Source organism: Panicum virgatum, chromosome 8K, assembly GCF_016808335.1.
Source record: "Panicum virgatum strain AP13 chromosome 8K, P.virgatum_v5, whole genome shotgun sequence".
NCBI lineage: Eukaryota > Viridiplantae > Streptophyta > Magnoliopsida > Poales > Poaceae > Panicum > Panicum virgatum.
The window spans coordinates 48,393,023-48,414,880 of NC_053143.1; the positions used below are offsets into that span (position 1 = coordinate 48,393,023).

The window sequence follows — 21,858 nt, forward strand, 5'->3', positions numbered from 1 at the left end:
ACGCTTTTGTGCTTTGCTTGCTTCCGACTCGTCCATACCATTCCGAATACGACGTGTCTGACGACGGCCTTTGCCTTTCTTAGTGGCTGGATCAGGAATAAACATCTTATTCTCATTATCCTGAGTGAAAGGCCCCACAATTCCAATCCCGTATACCTCATGTCCCCAGGTGGATACAGCTGCTTCCTTGCTGAAGTACGGTGAAACAAATACTCCTGGTTGCAACGCAGACTCTGCACATGCCGCAATGAGATGGGAGCATGGCAAATGCAATAACTTAGGCTTCATGCAGGAGCAGAAGGCTTTGCCATCAACTGTAATCAAACTCTCCTGTACCACCCTATCTCTACGGATACCACGACCACTTCTATTCTTGCATAGAACCTCAAATCTATGCTCTATTGTACCTGTCGATATGACGCGGTGCAATTTGGCCTTTTCAATCTTCTCTTGCATATATTGTGTCACTCTTTTGCAAAACTGAATTTGGGGGTTGCTGATGTTTATGCTTGCAGCCGTGTAACGCTCTCTGAAATACTTCATGCACCCATACACGATGAACTCAACAATTCCGACAAGAGGAAAGGCACGACAAGAACACATAACCATATTGAAACACTCTGCATGGTTCGTTGTCTGAATACCGTACCGTATTCCATTGGTATCATAAAGGAATGACCATTTCTCCTTAGGTGCACCTCGAATCCAGTGTGAAAATGGCTTCTCAATTGAATCCCTAGCCTCTGCAGCCTGACTCGTGCCTGCTCCTGATGCCCTTTCCTTCACTAGCTCTGCAGTCAACTGATCAAGCATCTGCCATAATGCATTGAATTTTCTCTGTTGATTTTGGGTGCACAACCTCTTAAACAGGTTCTTAAGATCCTTGTTCTTGAAGTGCTCATAGAAGTTTGCACCCATATGCCTAATGCACCACCTGTTTTGGACATCGGGCCACAATGGAGGCGTTGTCGCAGTTCCACGTTGCAATTTCAGTATTGATTGCAGGATACCTGCATGCCTAATACTGCTCGTCATCAGATGAGCCCTCATATTCTTCCATCTTTATTGCGGTTTGATCTTCTGCCTCCATCTCATCCACAATGCTATGTATCCTCTCTCCCTCATCAGCAACGCCCTGTGGTCCCATGTTTTGGTTCTCTGACTCTTCTGACTCATCTTGCTCAACATAATTAGTCTCTCTTCGAATACCCGGAGTTCCTTGATCTGCACAATGTTGGATTTCATTTTCTGTCTTCTCCCGAATTTGAACAAGAATGGCCAGAGGCCACCCACGCTCTAGAGCTGCTTGCATGTACTTCTGCCAGTCATCAGTGCTGTGTATCATCATCAATTCCCATAATTCACTTTCTCCCTCCCAATTAACAAGAGACTGGACAGTAATCACATGTGTCAACGGATCAACATGGAACCCATGCTGCAGCCACTTACATATGGAACCAAAACTCCTTTCCAGAGGTTTATCTATGCCGCTAGATGTGCGCTTAAAGGCAGAAAGATCTACTCCATTTGGCCCATACATAACATTGTATTCACCATAAAATACTTGAAACTGCATCTTGCTCGACATATATGTATATCACATAATACTTATCGAGTTATACTCTTTACTTCACTAACTTATTCAATAATCCGTAAAAACTAAGTATGAAATTCAACTACAACGTATAAGTATTCATAACTACGTGATGACACTCAAATTCTATACTGCATATGCCAAATTCTATTCTAAATCATAATTAATTTATAAACACGTCTCTAATAGTACTGCAATTGTAATAATAAATGCGTAGAACTAATTTTCTAAACTAATTTACTACTACGTAACTACAAACTAAAGTATCATTGAACTCCTACTTAAATGGTTCTACTATGACACTAATTAAATTAAATTACTCACCCCTACTTAAATTACTCATATTTAAATACGTAGTACTTAAATATAACAATATATAAACTAAATGTACTAACCTGCAGATCACAAGTGCTGAATCCGGCAGGGCTTCGCCGCTTTCCTTCTCCTCGCTCCTCTCTTTTTTTCTGGATTTTTGGTGGAATTTTCGGGCTCAAATGAGGAGGGAAGGGGAGGGTTGGTGCTTTTATAGGGGGATACCCCGGTCGCCCGTGGGGGGGGGGGACAAGCCCCCCCTGTCGCCCGCGGGGGGGGGGGGGGGGGGCGACAGGCCCCCTGCTGCGCCCGTGGGCCGGGGCGCGCGCTGGGCCCAGCGGTCGCCCGAGGCGGGGGCGACAGGCCCTTATCGCCCGTTGGGGGGGCGACATGGCCTTTTTTTTCTTCCAGGGACCTCATTGCGAATTTGAAAAAAAAATACACTTACCTGTCGCCCTATGGGGGGGCGACCGGGGGGTATTTTTGAAATATTTCAAAACGGACATATATTTTTGAAATTTTTATTTTTAAAAAATGTAAAAAAGAAAAAACCGCTTACCCTCCTGGGCGCTAGCAAAGTGTGCGCTGGCTGCCGGCGCCGCCTACTCCCTCGCGAGGGACAAGCGCCAAGAACAACAAAACTTCCGAAACTTCAACCCATCATCAAAACCCAACAAATTTAAAAATAAAATTCAGTTGTAGTATATATAGATGCTGGACAAAAAAAAACTCTTACATGAAGCGCACAACTCAAATATCTTATAGGATTAAAACCATCCAACTTTTTATCAGACCTCTGGGTTGTTGGGATTTAAGTTACGATATCCAAATACAGAGGAGTAGAGTAGAACAACTCGAAAGTGAATGGAATGTAAGAACATGGTATATTCCATAAGAATCACCCTTTACAAGATAAATGGGAGCGGTATTTATACTCACAACCTCTGTTATATGGTTTTGGAAATATCCTCTACCTGCTCACACGCAATAGGAAATATTCTAGATTTTAGGTACAGTGATTTGGAGTATACAAATTGGATACTATTACTAGGTCACATTTCTCGAGCGTACTTGAAGGATACCCAGACCTTCAATCCACTCTTTTTCACGTGTTCCTTTCTCTATTACGCTTCGAGTGGAGCCCCCTGCTCCCCTGAAGGTGATCATCCGGCTCCTTGATCTTGTGGCTATTTTGTATTTTCGCATGGCCCTTGTTGTCGGAGTCGGAGACCACAAGGGACCTCAAGCTACTCCCAAAGCTCTTTCCAGACCTTCGACCGTCTTTGGGTTCTGTCCTAAAACAAGAGATCAAGATAGAAATATATGGCTACAAGAGCCGTAAAGAGTGATCGAAGGTGGCCACTTCGACTACCTAGACCGGTCCGGAACCTTCGCCCCCGTTACCGGAGGTGGCAATCTTCAATACGGGAAGATACGCCGCCATCACAACTTTACTTCGCCTCAACGCAAGCTTCGCGATCGCTCCACGTGTCCTCCATCACCGCTATCCAGCCGCACCAGCCGCGTTCCTAGTTTTGAGGCTAAACCGGTCAAACCCTCTCGCACACTCTGGCGTGACTAACCGATGTCAGGATGTGTACAGCCTCCGCCAAGTGCCACGTCGGAAGACACGATCCAACTTGATCTATATTCTCTTCATGATTCAACTTGATCCTTATATATTTTTGGGTCAAAATTGAATAAGATAATATATAGAATCTTTTACGGCCCGGTCCTTAAATTATCTAGGCTAAAATTTGAGACCCTTTACCACCCTTAGCCATGACATACAACCACACGGAAGTCTTTCGGCTTGTAACCTAACCATCGGAGGAGTACATGCACGTTTTGAGGTTTCGTTTTCGTTTCCTGCCGCCGCCGCAGCCCTAGCACCCTGCCAACGTGCTCACATTATTCTAGGTTCTGGCTAAGGAGAGAATACGGCGACGCCGATTTAATTCGCTCCTCACTCGACGACCGGCAATGACAAGGACAACGGACAACGGACGCAACCACCATAAGCATTATATTTTTGTTTGAAATAATCATAATTGTTATTGTTTTTAATTTTTTATTACACGATTGTTATATTTTATGAGCTACACATATATTGCAAAGTAATTTTGATACTAAAAATTAGTTCAACCCACCCTTATTTTTTTTGCTTGCCTAAGGGCCTTCAAAAAAAATTCCACGACTAGCTCCTCATGGATATGTTTTGGCCGCACCTTTCTTTGTCGTCAGTTCCAGACACAGTTCAAGCCTTCGAGGGATCCAACTTGGTCCTGTTCCAAGTCAACGGTGGCAGCCTGAGCCAACGAGCTCCGGCATGGATTCAAGCGAGTAGCGGCCGGCCGGTCCGCCGAAGAGCAGCTGCGCGATACGCACCGGCGGCGACAGGTAAACTCCTAGTTCGCTCTTGCTCCTGTTCTTTGTGCCAATCAAGTTCGAGTTTGTATTTGTAATAAAGCCATGCATGTTTTGTTTCTGAGAGAAGCACCATTTAACTGCACACGCCATTGCTCGCCCTCTCGTAGGGACGGATTCATGGAGATCGCCATGGGGTTTCTGCCAATGCTCATCCGCAAGGTTGGGGGTCTGCTCGTCGGCGAGTACAAGCTGCAGAAGGGGGTGAAGGGGGAGATCATGTTCCTCCAACCTGAGCTCGAGAGCATGCAGGCAGCCCTCGAGGAGATAGCCACTGCTCCGCCGGACCAGCTCGACAAGCAGGACAAGATCTGGGCCAGCGAGGTGCGGGAGCTCTGCTACGACATCGAGGACAGCATCGACACCTTCGTGGTGCGCTGCACGGGCGGCGCGCTGTCAGGGCCGGATGGTATGAGGGGGTTCATCCATAGGAGCCTGGATTTGCTGACAAGGCTCCGGATCCGCCGTCAGGTTGCTGCCGACATCAGAGACATCAAGAGACGTGTCGTGGAGGCCGGCGAGCGGCGCGAGAGGTACAGGATCGATGTGGCTAGGCCTGCTGCTGTCGATCCTCGTTTGTTGGCTCATTACAAGGAGGCAACAGAGCTTGTTGGGATTGATGAGGCAAGGGATGAGGTGATCAGCATTCTCATGGAAGGGGATGACCAGCATGGCAAGATAGTTTCCATTGTTGGATTTGGGGGGCTGGGAAAGACGACCCTTGCTAATGCAGTGTATGAAAAGCTCAAGGAAAATTTCGATTGCTGGGCATTTGTTTCGGTGTCTCAAACTCCTCACATGAGGAAAATTTTCAAGGGATTGCTCTATGAACTTGGGAAGAATGTCAATGATGAAACATTGGATGAGAGGCAGCTCATCGATCAAGTCAGAAAATTCCTTCAGACGAAAAGGTACGAATCACACAACACTTACACGGACTTGCAAAGATTCTGAGTGGACCTATTTTGTTCACGGATTTGCCATTGCAGCTGCTCCCTAGCTATTTAAGTTTAATCATTAAATCATCAGTAGTGGTCCATGCTAGTTAGCTTAATTTGCATCTAGCTGGTATATGAACAATATTAGAACATTTTTCCATCCTAAAATCACTAGTTTTTTCTAATAACTTGTGATTTGTGTAGGTATTTCGTTGTTGTTGATGACATATGGGATATCTCAGTTTGGAAAAGGATTAGATGTGCTTTGCCTGATAATGATGTTGGATACACAATTATTACAACTACCCGTATTATTGATGTTGCTGAACAAGCCGGTGGTGTTCACAAGTTGAAACCCCTTTCTTTGAACAACTCTCGGAAGCTATTTTTTAGAAGAATATTTGGTAACAAAAACAAAGACAACAATGAAGAAATAGAAATATGTCCTGATGATGAACTGGCAGAAGTATCTGACAGAATACTAAAGAAATGTGCTGGTGTGCCCTTAGCAATTATTACAATGGCTAGTTTGCTAGCTTGCAAAGCAAGAAATAAACTGGAGTGGTATGAGGTGTACAACTCTATTGGTACTGGCATGGAAAACAATATGGATGTGGAGAATATGAGAAAGATTTTGTCTTTGAGCTATTATGATCTGCCATGCCATCTAAGGAGTTGTTTGTTATATTTAAGCATGTTTCCTGAAGATTTTGAAATTGACAAGGACCGTTTGATAAGAATGTGGATAGCTGAAGGTTTTATCCAATGTGAAAAACAGGGGAAGAATCTTTTTGAACTAGGAGAGATTTACTTCAACGAGCTCATAAACAGAAGTATGATCCAACCGACACAAATCTCATTTACTGGCTTGGCAAAAAGTTGTCGCATACATGATATGGTGCTCGATCTTATCTGTTCCTTGTCATGTGAACAAAATTTTGTTACTGTATTAAATGATATGGATAGCACATCTTCATCAAATATGATTCGGAGGTTGTCCCTTCAGAATGGCAACAAAAGTCACATAATGTCTCAAGCTACAAGGAGCCTGTTGCAATGTGCAAGGTCAGTTGTTATCTTTCCATCTGACATTCCTCAAGTGCCGGCTGTTGACAGATGTCGAGTTTTACGGGTATTGGATTTAGAGGATTGCAATCTTTCCCAAACAAATAGCCTTAAGTACCTTGAGAATCTATATCACTTGAGGTACTTGGGACTAAGTGGGACAAGTATTTCTCAGCTCCCAGATGAAATAGGGAACCTGCAATTTCTACAAACATTGGCCATAGACTGCAATAATATTTCAAGCTTGCCTTCAAGTGTTGTCCAGCTAAGAAATTTGATGTTCCTAGAGATTGACGAGATAACAAGATTGCCAAATGGAATTGGAAACCTAACATGCCTTGAACAGCTGTCACGGTTATAGTGTTATACATTGATGACTCCACCATAAACATTATAGAGGAGTTGGGCCAGCTAACTGAATTGAGGCAGTTGTGCATTCTATTGGACGAGTGGAATGATAAGTTGTTGGAGAGCCTACGCAAGCTACAAAAGATCAAGAAACTAAGTATCCTAGTCCGTCCTACAGGTCAACGCAGCATTGGTGGATTGGATGCCTGGGTCGCTCCTCGACATCTCTGTCGGTTGGTTACAGGACACACCTGTTGGTTTTCTACACTGCCGGCTTGGGTGAATCCTTCGCTTGTTTCGGATATCACCTACCTATCCATCGGGGTGAGGGAGCTACATCAGGTCGACCTCGACATCCTCGGGAGATTGCCAGCTCTCCGCTCTCTAGAACTGGAGGTGGACAATAAGAACCTCGGGATCCTTCAGGGATTCGTTGTTGGTGCTGGTTCGTTCCCATGCCTTGTATTCTGTCAGTTCTCGCGATTTGTTTGGCCAGTAGTGTTTCAAAAAGGAGCTATGCCAAGGCTCAAAGGGCTTCGCCTCTGGCCGTTGTTTTATGTGCGGGAGGAAAGAGGAATTGCTAGTAGCAATGGTGGTCTCGACTTGGGCCTGGGGAACCTGCCATCGCTGCAGAGGGTCGCGGCTGAGCTCCGATGTGCGCATGGAGGAGGCGGTGCAAGCCAAGGCTGCATTGAGGCATGCAGCGAAAATGCATGCCAATCGTCCCCACCATGATATAGTATATATATATGAAGGTGCGGTAGCTCCTATATATAGTAGTTATTCCTTGCGTTCGTTTTTCCCAACCCTGTGCCATTTCCCCCCGCTTTGTTTTCGTACAATCTTAATTGAAGATGAATTGCTACCCCCCTTCTCCATTTTTTCTAAACTTAATTTGCATTTATTTTTTTCCTGGTTTATTTCCTCAGATTCGGATGATTGGTCCTGGTCCTGGATTGACATTGCTGAAGGTATATATGCCAGCCTGACTCCTGTTGTTCGATATTTATCTTCCTAATCTTAGACTCTTAGTCTCGTATATTTATCTCATAAACAGCAAAATTCTTATTCTAAAATTAATAGTGTTCGTTTTTTCATGCCCTGTTGCCAGCCTGGGTCTAGTTGTTCATTCCCCCATTCTCCTAAATGATGTTTCCCTCTTTATTTTCTTCTAGTCTTAATGTTGTTTCGATTTATGTCTCAGATTCAGATGGCGAATAACGAACTGGAGAAAGGATTTGAGTTAACGCTAATGATAAGTTGCTGGTGGTAGTCATGGCTGCGCTGGCGTATGCAGCTGAAATGCGTCCCAATCATCCAATCCATGATATATATACGAGTAATTTGCGTGCACCCCTGAGTGCGCAGGGTCAACAAAATTAGTACTCTTATGGGGCTGTTTTTTTTAACATGGTATGGGTCTTTGTGTTTTTTTTATATGTTGGGTAGCTATGTTAAATTATTAATGCCTGGAGTGGTCGTACTTGTTTTTGTTCAAAGATACAGACGGTATTCATCACATTGTGTTTAGTTGTTTACTGATAGCTATTTTACATCAATATTACAACTTGACCATGGAAGATACATAGAGACGCACAGGATCTAGATGAAAGAGATGAGTACGAAATAAGAACACGATGTAATATGAACATCAAAGTTTATATGAATTTTTCTTTTAGTCATAGTCATAACTATAATTGCATAGGTTTGTATTTTTTTCATTTTGGTGTGTCATATTTAATTTTATATCAGTAAAGTTCAATTTCATAGTCATTAGCTAGCAGTCGAGATCATGGGAAATAAATATGGCAGTGCAGGATATTAAAATACTAAGGTCATAGAGGTTTTCCTAAATGCTAATAGAGTGTACTTTGGCTTCATAGTAGTATAGTATTGTCAAGTGATAAGTTCACTTGTAAGTACAGGAGGTGTTGGATACTATTCCCTACTTTGATATTGGGACATCATTGCTTGAGTCTGAAGATCACTCCTGCATATTGGTATAAAAATGCATATCACTGATGACTTCATTTGTCCCTGCAATCATGGAATATAAATTTTAGGGTGGTTGTTGCTTGTGTATTAAATAGTAGCATTTAATTTTTTTTGGTTTTTTGTAAGGAGAGGAAAAATGTAAGTTATCTTGGACATATTTCCTAGGTGTCTTTGGGCTTTTGGAATTTGCGGTCTTTGGTAGAGAAGTATTGGTAGAGAATGTATCAGGAAGATGACGTATGTTGAGGAAGAAAATTTTAAATCCAGAAGGCTAATATTTCAGTATGTATCCTGATAATTTGCAAAGTAGATGTTGCTGTTAATACATGAGTTAACATGTGATGCAGGTGGTCATAATTAGAATAATATGATGAAATTAAAGGAACAGAGGATGTGACATGTGAGTTAATAGCATTGTGGGAGAGGATTTTATCATTTTTGGGAAAGAAAATGCAAAGAGAAGCAGTAATTAAATGATGAAAATATAGCCTGCATAAATAAGCCAAAAATCCAATGTGTGAAGGGAGACTATCCATGGCGGATTGTGGATCAGGTCATAGGATTTAGGTGCTTTGTTGCAGGGTTTAGCCACAATGTGGATCAGGTCATAGGACAAAGTCCAGATTACTCAACGAATCCTAGGTATAAAGAAGGGGATACCTATGAGGCTTACAAAGTAACAGAAACAGCCAAGATATGGGGAAACCAAGAAAAGAACAGGAAAATGCAAGGTGAAGAAGAAAATCGGCATTTTCTTACAGCACAGTCTTGAACCATATGCCGGAACGTTGGTAGGAGAAGAGTCTCCGGAGTAAGCGGCGACGGCGGCAGCACCAGAACAGCAAGGGAAAGTGAATGGCAAAGTGGAAGAGGAAGGGCGGCTGTCCATGAGGCCAGCTCTAGTGTCCGATTCGAACCGAAAGTACAGTATTCGGTTGGCACTGCATGGTTCGCTGGCCACAGTGTAAACATCATTTTATTGGCCCCCACTATAGATGGCCAAATGGGCGGCACGACACGACCCGGCCCAGGCACGGCACGACTAGGCACGGCACTCCTGGGCACGAAAAGACTTTCGTGCCATGCCGTGCCGCCCAGCGTGCCGGACTTGAGGCCCAGGCACGACACTAAACCCTTTCGGGCCGTGCCGTGCCGCCCAAGTGCCCAGGCACGAGGCTAGGCACTAAAATCGCAACATGACTCATTCAACAGATCGATTCATCTCGAGTAACAAAAAATGATAGAAATCAACAAAATATCAAGGATGAGCTGTTTTGTGCAATGACTGCCTCATTAAAAACCTATCTAGATAAAAACTCACACCTCGTGAGAAAACCCTAGATAGGAAAAAAGAGTACAACCCAGCCCATTAAGTTCAAGTTCCAGTGTTAAGTTAACCTCATAGTCATACAGTGCAAATAAACTATCCTATTACACAGCAGCTTGTGCTGGAGTTTCATCAAGGTACTGATCTTCATAAGCTGCCTGCAGGTCTCCATCCTCCACCATGTGCTGAGCTCTTTCATCTGCAGCCTCCCAGTCTTTGATGCATGTGAGCATTTCTACCATCTCTGGCTTCAACTGACGCATCCTCTCCTCTATGATCCTGCCAGTTAGACTAAATGTAGATTCTGAAGAGATGGTAGAAACAGGCACAGTTAAAACATCCTTAGCTAAGATAGAAAGTACTGGATAAGACTGTTTGTGCTCATGCCACCAGGTCAAGATGTTGAAATCATCATCAAAACTGGTTGACAGTGTCACTATCTAGGTAGGCAGTAAGTTCAGAAGAAATATCATATGTACCACCAGTGCTTGCTGCTTGCAGCAAAGCACTTGCAGATGTCATTCTACCAAGAGGAACAGTAAAAGAGCCACCAGTACCAACACTGCCAAGACCAGACCCAGGAGAAGTAGTAGAAGTAGAACCATCACCAAAGATCTTACCCCATTGAGCTTTTCTCTTACCAGTAGAAGGTTTATGTGTAGGCCTTGCCAATCTAATAGAACCAAACTTGCTTTCATACTTGCCAAACATGTCAGACATAGCAGCTCTCACAGAGGTAAAATAAGCAGAATAGTCAGTACCAGTTAAACTAGAGAGCAGCCTGAGAGCATTGCTAAAACCTTTTATTTTAGCTCTAGGATCCATGATGAATGCAATGGAATAAAGCAGAGGTATGTCATTCCAGTACTTAAGGTATTTAGATTTCATAGGAATTACCACATCTCTAAGCATTCTGTCATTTTCATAATTTTTAAGTTGTCCAGCAATTTCAATGAGATTATACAATATAAGTGGAGCAGTGGGATAGTAAACACCAAATAAGACAACAGTAGAATCATAAAATAGTTCAAAGAACTCTAGAATTTTTTCAGCAACATACCAATGTCCATCAGTTAAGAGATAAGGAGTACCTTCTGCTCTGGGGTACTGGGTTTGGATGAAAACACCAAATGTTTGCTTGTGAGGAACAAGATGCTTAAGCATGAGATAGGTGGAGTTCCACCTCACATCCATGTCTAATTGAAATTTTCTAGGTCTCACACCCACAGCAATACAGTAGGACTTATAAGCAGCAATGCGCTAGTTAGAAGAGTTCACAAATGAAATAGCAGTCCTAAATGCTTCCAAGTAAGGTTTAAACCTTTTCAAGCCAGACTTAACAATCAAATTAATTATATGGCATGCACATCTCTGATGCAAGTATTCATCACCAATATAACCTCTAATTAAAAGTGTCAGTGCTTCCATAGCAGAGGCATTAGCAGAAGCATTATCTAGAGTGATAGAGAACACCTTATTAGTCAAGCCAAAGTCTGAGATCACAGTGTGCACACGCTCAGCAATGTTGTCACCACTGTGACTGACATCAATAAGGCTGAGACCCAACACTCTCTTTTCTAGTTGCCAATCAGAATTAACATAATGACAAACCACACTAAGGTAATCTTCCTTAGCATTACCAGACCATATATCAGAGGTAAGACCAACAGAGCTAACAGAATTAGAGCTTAAGTACTTCACAAGATCATCAAGGCGTTCACTAAAGTACTTGGCAATATCTCTAGTAGTAGTCTGTCTACTAACAGGAGTAAATCTAGGGTTATGAGCAGTCTGAATGTACTCTTTAAACTCATTTGTTTCACCAAACTCTAGAGGCAGATCAAGCTTTGCAATCAAACGGCACAATTGAGTACGAGCCACATCAGGACTGTACTCCCAGGAAACCACACTACCGTCAGCATCAAAACTAAGAATTGACTGAGCACCAGACTTCTTTTTCTTACTACGGCAAGTTAGAAGATGCTGACTAAGATGGCTAGTGCCGCTACTGGAAAAGCCAGAAAGGATGGATTTGCAGTGAAGGCACTTGGCTCCATACCTGACGGTCTTACCATTGATCTGCTTGAAGAGCTTCTCGTACTCGTCCCACACCTTGGAGGTGCAGGGCCGTCCCCGCTTCTCGCCGGCGTGGCTGACAGAGTCCGGCGCGGCACCGTCAGCTGCACCACTAGTGCCACCAGCGCCAGTATCAGCACCGGCACCAGCACCGGCACCTACACCAGCATCAGCACCCGCACCGGCACCACCAACACCAACGGGAGGGGGAGGGGGCATGATTACTTCCACATTACCATGCCGACCAAAAAGCTCATCCCGTTCCTCCTCCATACCGTCCTCGTCTTCCCCCTCCAGGCCCATCATCCGCAACTCATCGTTGATGGTGTGGCCCTCGTCGTCGTCCATGGCCTGGAGGGCAGGCCGCACGCCAGGCCTTCGGCGCGTCACGGCTTCGCGTCGGCCGGCAAAACCGAGGGAACCGAGCTGCCGGTTAGGGTCCAAAGACCCCAGATCCAGCCCCCTCAGGTACCCCAACGGCTTTGCATCGACCAAGCAACTGCGCAGAGAGGTCAAAAAGATCAGAACAGGAGAAAGAAATCAAAAAAACTGAAAAAACATGTTAGGGTTTAGGGACTTACCAGATCCGGAGCACCAAGGACGCCGGCGAGATCGAGGACGGCCGGATCTACGAGATTTATAGAGGGATGACCGGGTTTGGGGACGGATTTGAGTTGAGAAAGCGAGTCGACCGGTGAAGATGCAAAAGTAGGGAGGAAAACAAAGAGAAGAGGGTAGAGTGGACGGCCAACGGCGGCGAGCCGGCGACCGGAGTTGGAGAAGACGGTCAGATCGAGATGGAGACGGGAGGGGAGCGGAGAGGCTCAATCTAGGGTTGGGGTTAGGCGAGGCCGCGAGGGGAGCGGAGAGGCCGAGAGGGGTCGGGGGCGGGCGGGGCGAGCGAATGGAGGTCGGGGGCGAGCGAATGGAGGCTGGCGCCCCTTACATACCCGCTCCGCTGGGCTGGGCCGGCAGCGCCTCCAACGGCTCTTTTGCTGGCCTGGCCTAGGGAGTGGGCCGTGGGCCGTGCCTAGGCCGCCGTGCCGCCCATCGGGCCGATCGGGCCGGTTTTTTCGGGCCGTGCTTGGACGTGTCCATGGGCCAGGATTGAGGCCCAAGCACGGCCCGGCTATCGTGCCCGTGCCGGCCCGAGCCCAATAATATTCGGGCCTGTGCCGTGCTCGGGTCGGTCTAATATGGGCCGGGCTTCGGGCCCCATGGGTATCGGGCCAAATGGCCATCTATAGCCCCCACATTAAATAAAAAACACATTTATTTTACCTGCTAGATGTCCTTCCTGTCAGCGCAGCATTGCCCTCATGCACATTTGAGCAGCTTTATGATTATTTTACTTTGTTGTGTTCGAACCATGTTTGGAGTTCGATTTTAGCTTCTGACACGAGCATTCGAATCCTGCAGTGTGCATGGTTCGCTGTTTTTGCTCACGGTTCGCTTTTACAGCCACACTGGAGCTGGCCTGAGGACCCATCTCAGATGGCTGACACGTGTGGCTACCCCAATAACCGGACCCCAAGTTTCGCTGAAGCCGAGCCAGGGGCCTGAGGCGTCTTCGGGGAACCCCGTTTGCCGGTGCCCATCCGTCCCTTCATCCACCGCCGCAGGCCTGCAGGCCTATCGTCCGCCGCCACAACTCGTTCGTTGGAGCCCCCAGATTCTGTTGGAGTTTTCAAGGATTGATGAAATCAGATTGAGCGAATGGAAGGGGAAGCACGAGTAGCCCGGCTATGTTGTACTAGTGGCTTCCAAGTGACCGCCGAACTCAAACATCACCACCATCAAATTGTTGCGGAAGCTTTTCTGAATCGTGAGCCTCAACTCGTCTTCAACACGTGCCTCCTCAGTTACTAGCGTTTCCTCAATACGCAGAGGATCTTGCCGGAGCTGCGGGATGCAGCGGCGGCGACAGACAACCTACGGCGGCTGGTGGCCGGTGGGGGGCGCTCCAAGACCCTTGCTCGGCTGGAGCAAAGACAGGGAGCAGCGTGAGCCGAGCGAGGCGAGGGATGCCAAGCTCTGCGAGCGCAGCGACCGGTGCGCGTCCGATCACGCGTCGACCATCCAGAGCGCGTCCTCACAGGCTGCTATTTGGGGACCGTCCCCATGGAATTTTTTTCCTAATTGGGATGGATAACCTGAGATAAGAACAGAGGATGTTTTATTTTTGTTTAGACGAACAGGCCAAATTAATGGTAGGAGAAAGGGGAACAGGAGAGCGAGGTAGCTAGCGACTTTCACTTTATAAGGTCCTGACTTCTTCATTCTTCATCAGAAACCGAGGCAGAAGAAAAAGAAAATAATGTCAATGAAGTAAGAGGGAACAAACGGAGCCAGTGTGTGTTCACCTCTTCGTCTGGGGATAGGCATGTTTACAAATATTTTCTCCTGTCCATTTTCAGCAGTTTCTCCTGTCTTTCAGTTTCAGTCCATCAACTGAGGAAAAGCAGAAGAAAATGAGGTCACATGAAACGTGAAAAGATGAAAGGAGGGAAAAAAATGGCCGAGGATCACGCACCTTAGCTTTATATTCAATCCGCATGTCAAGTTCAACTAGTTCATCAGTATATGTGGAGCCTGGGATGATTGGTATTGATTTCAACCGAGTGTCTCAACACAACCTTCAAATCCTTCACTTCCTCATTGCTAGCGCCTTCAAAATTCAAGTAAACCCAGACATCCTGGAGCGATGGCAGGTTTCCCAGTCCCTTGCCAAAACCACCATCGCTGCTGGGGATTTCTCTCGCCTCCCTCACAGCGAATTGGACGTGAAGGGTTTTGAGGCTCGGCATTGCCCCATGCTCAAACACTACGGGCCCTACAAATCCCCCGAACCCGGAGCGTACCAGGCATGGGAACGAACCAGCACCGACAACAAATCCTCCAAGGATTCCGAGATCCTCATGGTCTACCTCCAGATCAAGATACCGGAGAGCTGGCAACTTTCCGAGGATGTCTAGATCAGCCTGTTCTAGCTCCCTCACGGCGATAGATAGGAAGGAGAGGTCCGGGAGGAGCAACGGGTTCACCCACGTTTGCACAGTTGAGAACCAGCAGCTCCATCTTGTGTTCAGCATGCGGAGATGTCGAGGGGCTACCCAGGCATCCAATCCACCGATGTTCCGGCGACCATTGCGGACCTCGATATAGAGATTTTGGATCTTTCGCAGCTTGCATAGGCACTCCACCAGCTTGTCATTCCAATTGCTGAAGAGAGCAATACTCAGCACCCTCAGTCCTGTAAGCTGGCCTAACTCATCTGTGATGTCTGCGATGGAGTCGTCGTCGTCGATGCGTAAGAATAGCAGCTCCTCAAGGCTTGTTAGGCTCCCAATACCATTTGGCAATCTTGTGTATGACTCGATGTAGAGACACATCAAATGTCTGAGCTGAACAACAGTTGATGGCAAGCTACAGATACTGGTGCCCATCAGGTCCAGTGTTTGTAGAAATCGTATGTTCCATATTTCTTCATGGAGCTGAGCAATGCGTGTGTCACCTAATCCCAGGTACCTCAAGTGAAATAACTTCTCAACATACTTGAGGCTGTAACCTTGTGAAAGATCACAACCTTGTAAGTCCAGTACACGTAGAACTCGGAAGCTCCTAAGGGTTGGCAATAGACTAATGGCAGAAGGAAACACAATAACTGTCCAAGAGTTTTTCTACATTTCACTCTCTAATCACGAGTAATGACAATAATTAGCAGCTACTGCACGTACGACCAAGGACCAGCATCTTTATCTGATTATCCCCATGAGCATATCCGTACCCAAAATGTAGTACCCTGCTGCACTGACATCTCACCTAAGAGCAACTCCAACAGCTTCTCTAAATGAAATTGGATAGCTAAAAATAGCTAAACAAGAGTAAAAACGAGATCCAACAGTTTCTTTATTTGTCTATCTTCTTCATCTGGATAGGCATCCCGCGCTCCTCGTGATCTATTTTTACCTCGACAGATGGCTTCGCTATCTCCATCTGGGCCCACACTCTCCCCTCCCGACCGCACCGCGCCGGCCCTGCCATGCCTGCCGCCAGCCCCGTCATGCCCATCGCCGGTCCCGACGCACCGCACCATGCACGCCGCCAGCCCCGCCTCCATCCCGCTAGGCCGGCCCCGCCGGCGACCTCGCCTCACTCCCGCCTCGAGCTTCGCCGGCCGCCGCGCCTCCCCGCTCGGGCCACCGCCGCGCTCCCCTGCTCGTGGACTGCGAGCTCCACCGGCCGCCGCGCCTCCCTACTGGGCGGGCGGAGATCCCGAGCGAGCTCCCCTGGGTGGGCGGAGCTCCGGCAATGGGCGGGCAGAGATCCGGCGCGGGCTCCCCTGGGCGGGCGGAGCTCCGGCGCGAGCTCCCCTTGGCGCGGGGGGGGGGGGGGGGGGGGGAGCTCCGGTTGATGGGCGGGCGAAGCTCCGGCGCGAGCTCCCTTGAGCGGGCGGAGCTCCGGCGATGGGCGGACGAAGCTCCGGTGCGAGCTCCCCTGGGTGGGAGGATGCGGCCGGCAGGAGGTGGAGGATGCGGAGGAGATGGATGGGGGCCCATTTGTCAGTGTGAGAAGGTTATGGAGTGGAGGGGGATGAATGAAGAAGCTGTTGGATTTTCCACTCTTTGGATAGCTAAATAACTAGTTAAATGGTTAGCTAAATAGAATTTAGCTAATGTGATTTGAAAAAACTGTTAGAGATGCTCTAACTTGCCTGTTGTAGCTGATAATTAATGCAATGGGGCCGATCGTGGTGAACCAAAGTATTTGTCTCTATGCAAGTTGCAGCAAAGGCAAGTACTCCTCCTTCCACTTTATACTTTCTCCTTCCACTTTTATAACTTATAGTATAATATGGCACGATCTTTCAAATAATATATTGACTATTGATTTATCATATATTATATCACTTATTGTTATAAACTTATATTAGTAAAATATATCAATCCAATCATATAAAATTTATATTGTAAAAGTAAAAATTAATAGTTAAATTGTTGGTCAAAGATTGCAAAGTTTGAATATTGAAATCTTGATATACATGCGCGCCTTATAAAAGTGAAAGGAGGGAGTACAAGTGTACCGCACAAGCAATTTATATGAAAGTATAGCAAAATGTAAGATCATGTATACCTGTATAGGCAGCAGCCAAACTCATTTTTTCAGATAATGAAATCATATTCGAGCCTGCCTCTACATCAAAGCACCCAAACTCGTACCATCTCCGTTTTTTAATACTATATGCCATTTTCTTCTAAAGCTAGAGTGTAAATATATGACACTCAAACATACTACTCCCTCCGTTCCAAATTATAAGGCATTCCAACAATCTTGGAGAGTCAAAATTTTTTATGTTTGACCAAATTTATATAGTAGAATAATGATATTTATTATATAAACTAAATACTATTAGATTTTTTTATTAATTATATTTTCATAGTACAATAAGTTGATATCATAAATCTTTATATTTCTCTCTATAATCTTGGTCAACCTTGAGATTGTTTTGACTCTTCAAGATTCTGGAAATGTCTTATAATTTAGAACGAAAGTGTTATTTTAATATATGTTTAGAACAAGAAATAAAAATTTCTTGTTCTAAAAGTCATATATTTGAAAACAGAGGGAGTACATACATTATATATGTACAGATATATGACATTCATTCATATATTAATAAAAACAAACAGAGTATATATATTGCGACAACACATGATGCACGGTACCTTACTTTATGTCACCTCGCTCCGGCCGGCTGTAAGCAAGGCGGACGATCGAGACACTCCAGCTACCAGTACTCCAACAGATCGATCGCTCTCAGTCCCAAGCTAGCTAGCTCATCCTCACAATGGCCCCCGGCCGTCTGCGGCGCCATCAGGGGCGGCGGCGGCGGCAGCATCTACAGTGAGAGGCAGCATCTACAGCTCACTGTTCTACAGCAACATCTGGCGAACGCATGCTGCCGTAAGGTATCAATCTGAAGCCACCATCTATCAAATGACTCCATTTCATTGCAAATTGAAATTCACAGGAGATGACGACCGGTTCGTCGCCGTACCCGAGACAAGTGTTCAGCTCAATTTGGCTAGGAGAAAGAATGCATATAGTTTTTGTTGGTGCAGAACTAGGGCCAACACACCAAAGCGCTAGAACGCGCAGCGAGCGACAGCACAACACAGCACCGATTCTCAGACCAGTCGGGTATACCGGTCAGACCGGTTGTCGCCGGGCAGGCCGGCGGCGAAACCAACGAACGTTGCCCGGAAAGGACCTGTCGGGGCAGGCGCACGCAAGATTGTTCCACGGTCGGCAGACCACATAGAACGCCCTCAATCGACGTAGAGACGAAGGAGGAACATCAGATAGTAGATGGGAAAAAGCTAGGGCAAAAAGAAAGTAAAAAAAATAAAAGTTTTTATATTTGATCGATTGGATACCCTAATCAGCCGTGACCCTTTATATTTATAGGGTGGGGTGAATTTATCCCGCAAAAAATCCTATTACAAGATCTAAATCTATTAAAATCTCTAGTTGTACTCGGATTCCACTTGGACCGACCCTACCGATCAGACCGGTCGGCTGCTGCCGGACCAACTACAGCGTCTGACCGGTCAGACCGCTAGGGCGCACCGGTCAGACCGGTCTGTATTGTCTAATGCCAATTTTGGTCGTCAACATATGGCCCCCTGTTCTTTGGCAAAGCTTGCGTGCCAAAGAACACTCTTCTGGAACAAAATTGTCTAAGGGCGATGAATATATCGGCCATTATTTATGCTAAGGGCAATAACAATTTATCAGCCATATCTTGCTTCTTCTTCAAACTGGTGACGAAACAATTTGCTTAGGCCTCCATACCTGCTTCATGGTTGCTGACCTTGCTGGTACAATCTCTGCTTGCTGTTCTATGGACTCCTTGCGCATCCATTGCAGCCTCCTCTTTTGGGTATGAGACAAGCCTGAGGGACACTACCTCGGCTGTAGATATTTTGAATATTGTTTTATGCTCTTTTCACACTCTTTACTGCAATCAATGTTCTTTTTTATCAGATTATCGCTAATCGGTCTTTGTGAAGCAAAACTTGAATATATAGGAGGATAATGAATATAATAAGAATGCATGTGCATCCTACTATAATCCAAGGGCATATAACAAGGATACCAGCAATACCATGAAGCAATCGGTTCATTAAATAAATTACCTTGACTTAAACTCGATTCCTCTTGAGACGATGATGGCTTTGTATCCTTGGTTCTATCTGGCCGTCCCCTCTGTTTCTGGACGACCTCTTTCTTCTCATATTTGGCCAAGAGTTCTTTAAAACTCGACTTTTCTTTTTCTTTACTGTTTCTGGAATTTTTTCCAGAACTCCTAGAGCGACCGGTCAGACCGGTCTGAGCAGACCTGGCGCCTTTGTCCTTTTCTTGCCCCCCCCGAGCGTTGAATTCTTCAATGAATCTTTAGGGACCTTCTTTGCTGGAGCTTCCTGGTAAGATTTCGAAAGCTCAGATCTCTCTTAACCAATAATTATATTCTTTCCTTTTGCCAATTCGGCATGATTTGGCCGAATTAACACTTTAGGATTACTCAATTCAAACATATGTGTATGTGCAGAAAAGGGATTCTGATCCACCTTCATGTGTGAAACAATTATTCAGCCTTCATTAACAGCCGATTAAATTTGCCTCCGAAGTACATTGCAACTATTAGTCGCATGAGAGAAAGTATTATGAAATTTGCAATAAGCTCGCCGCTTTAATTCTTCAAGCGGCGGTATGGCATGCGACATCTTGATGTATCCATTCTTATATAATTCATTAAATATTCTCTCACATTTGGATACATCAAAAGTAAATCTTTCTTGCCGATCTTTATGAATCGGCTTAAGAGAACCGCAAACGCAAGGTTTATCATTGGAGGGCCAAACAAATTCAGTGGTATAAATACCTTTACCTTCATCGTCCGAACAATTGGAATCACACCCAAGCACATAAACAGGACGATTAGGCTTTTCATTGGACTTTTGTGAATCTCTAGCCTGTTTAGCTCGGCTTTCATTAAAAAGAGCTTTTTGTAAGACTTGACTAACATCTACAAATTCTTGTCCCTCTAGCTTTGCTTTATGAAAATCAAATAAACTAGCAAAAACTAAATCAGCTAAATCTCTATCAGAAATTGTCAAACTATAGCATCGGTTTCTAGTATCTCTAAATCTTCTAATATACTCAGAAACACCTTCATGTATCTTTTGCTTAACCGATGTAAGATGTGACAATTTCAATTCAGTTTCACCACTAAAGAAATAATCATGAAATTTTTGCTCTAAATCAGCAAAAGTGAAAACTGAATTGGGTAGCAATGAAATAAACCAAGTAAATGCAGCACCCGATAGAGATAAAGAAAATAACCTTAATTTGTAAATATCATTAGTGCTAGCTTCACCATATTATATAATAAATTGATCAATATGCTCCAATGTAGTTCTACTATCATCACCAGTGAATTTAACAAATTCAGGAATTTTAAACCCTTGAGGATATGCAACATAATCGTAATTCTCAGGGTATGGTCTTTGATAAGATCGGCATTTTGCTTTAGGCTCTATGCCAAAAGTTTGCCGAAATATATTAATCACCTCCTCTTTAATACTACCTGATCCAACATCATCGGCGTTAAGCCGATTAGTGATCGGTGTATTATTAGGTTGAGCAAAGTTCGGCGGTGTAGAATGTCGCAATGAATTTGCTGACCCATATGGCAGATTGGCATTAGTTGATGCATTATAATTAATTCAGTTTCGCTGATTAGCCAAATTAGTCACAATAACATTATTAGTTAGAATTGCCGAACCATGCATTGTCTTATCGGTATTAGATGTACATGCATTATTACCGACAGACTTCATACCAAGATTCATTTCAATTCGGCTAAAGCGATCATCAAACATATCATGCATATTTTGACCAATAAATTTCAACTTATTATTCATATGAGAAGAAATAACATTATCTATAGCATTAACTACTTCAGAATTAATGACATGATGTTGTTCTCATCGAATTTTACCTCAAATTGTGAAGCATCGAAGGCGGCATCCGTCGTGACCTTTCCTTGTCGGTCGATGGCGAAGTGCGAGATGTACTGGTTCATGGCTTCTTCTTCTAGCCTCTGGATCTCCTTTTCCTTCTCTTCTCTTATCTTCTTCTGGATGTCATCAAGAATCTTCTGATGCTCGGCTAGAAGTTGTTGAACATTCGGTCTTCAAATATTGGCAGCATCAACTTCACTAGGTTTAGGAATACCGGTCATGGCAACCGATTTATTTTTTCTTTTCTCTAGCGGAGTCGCCAAAAAGTATGTTGGCGCAGAATTAGGGCCAACACACCAAAGCGTTAGAACACGCAGCGAGCGACGGCACAACACAGTACCGATGCTCAGACCGGTCAGACCGGTCGAGTATACCGGTCAGACCGGTTGTCGCCGGGCAGGCCGGCGGCGAAACCAACGAATGTCGTCTGGGAAGGACCCGTCGGGGCAGGCGCACGCAGGGTTGTTCTAGGGTCGGCAGGCCACCTAGAACGCCCTCAATCGACGTAGAGACGAAGGAGGAACAACAGATAGTAGATGGGAAAAAAGTTAGGGCAAAAAGAAAGTAAAAAAGATAAAAGTTTTTGTTTTTGATCGATTGGATACCCTAATTGGCCGTGACCCTTTATATTTACAGGTTGGGGTGGATTTATCCCGTAAGAAATCCTATCAGAAGATTTAAATATATTAA

General features: G+C 45.1%; 2 protein-coding genes and 1 pseudogene across 2 annotated transcripts; 1 reads left to right on the top strand and 2 right to left on the bottom strand.

Annotated features, from left to right (window-relative positions):
• The first annotated feature begins 4,054 nt into the window (after positions 1 to 4,054).
• LOC120644980 lies at positions 4,055 to 8,366 on the top strand (annotated as a pseudogene).
• A 1,744-nt stretch (positions 8,367 to 10,110) lies between these two features.
• On the bottom strand, positions 10,111 to 11,200 carry LOC120645869 (zinc finger BED domain-containing protein RICESLEEPER 1-like). Its single transcript, XM_039922592.1, has 2 exons — positions 10,486 to 11,200; positions 10,111 to 10,310 (listed from the first exon to the last, which is right to left on the bottom strand). The coding sequence occupies exons 1-2, from the start codon at positions 11,198 to 11,200 to the stop codon at positions 10,111 to 10,113; spliced, it is 915 nt and encodes a 304-aa protein (XP_039778526.1).
• A 2,139-nt stretch (positions 11,201 to 13,339) lies between these two features.
• LOC120644981 lies at positions 13,340 to 16,180 on the bottom strand. The gene is made up of 2 exons (XM_039921720.1): positions 14,616 to 16,180; positions 13,340 to 14,533 (listed from the first exon to the last, which is right to left on the bottom strand). Exon 1 carries the CDS (start codon positions 15,526 to 15,528, stop codon positions 14,659 to 14,661), a length of 870 nt encoding a protein of 289 aa, XP_039777654.1. The 5' UTR covers positions 15,529 to 16,180; the 3' UTR covers positions 13,340 to 14,533; positions 14,616 to 14,658.
• Between the last annotated feature and the right edge of the window lie 5,678 nt (positions 16,181 to 21,858).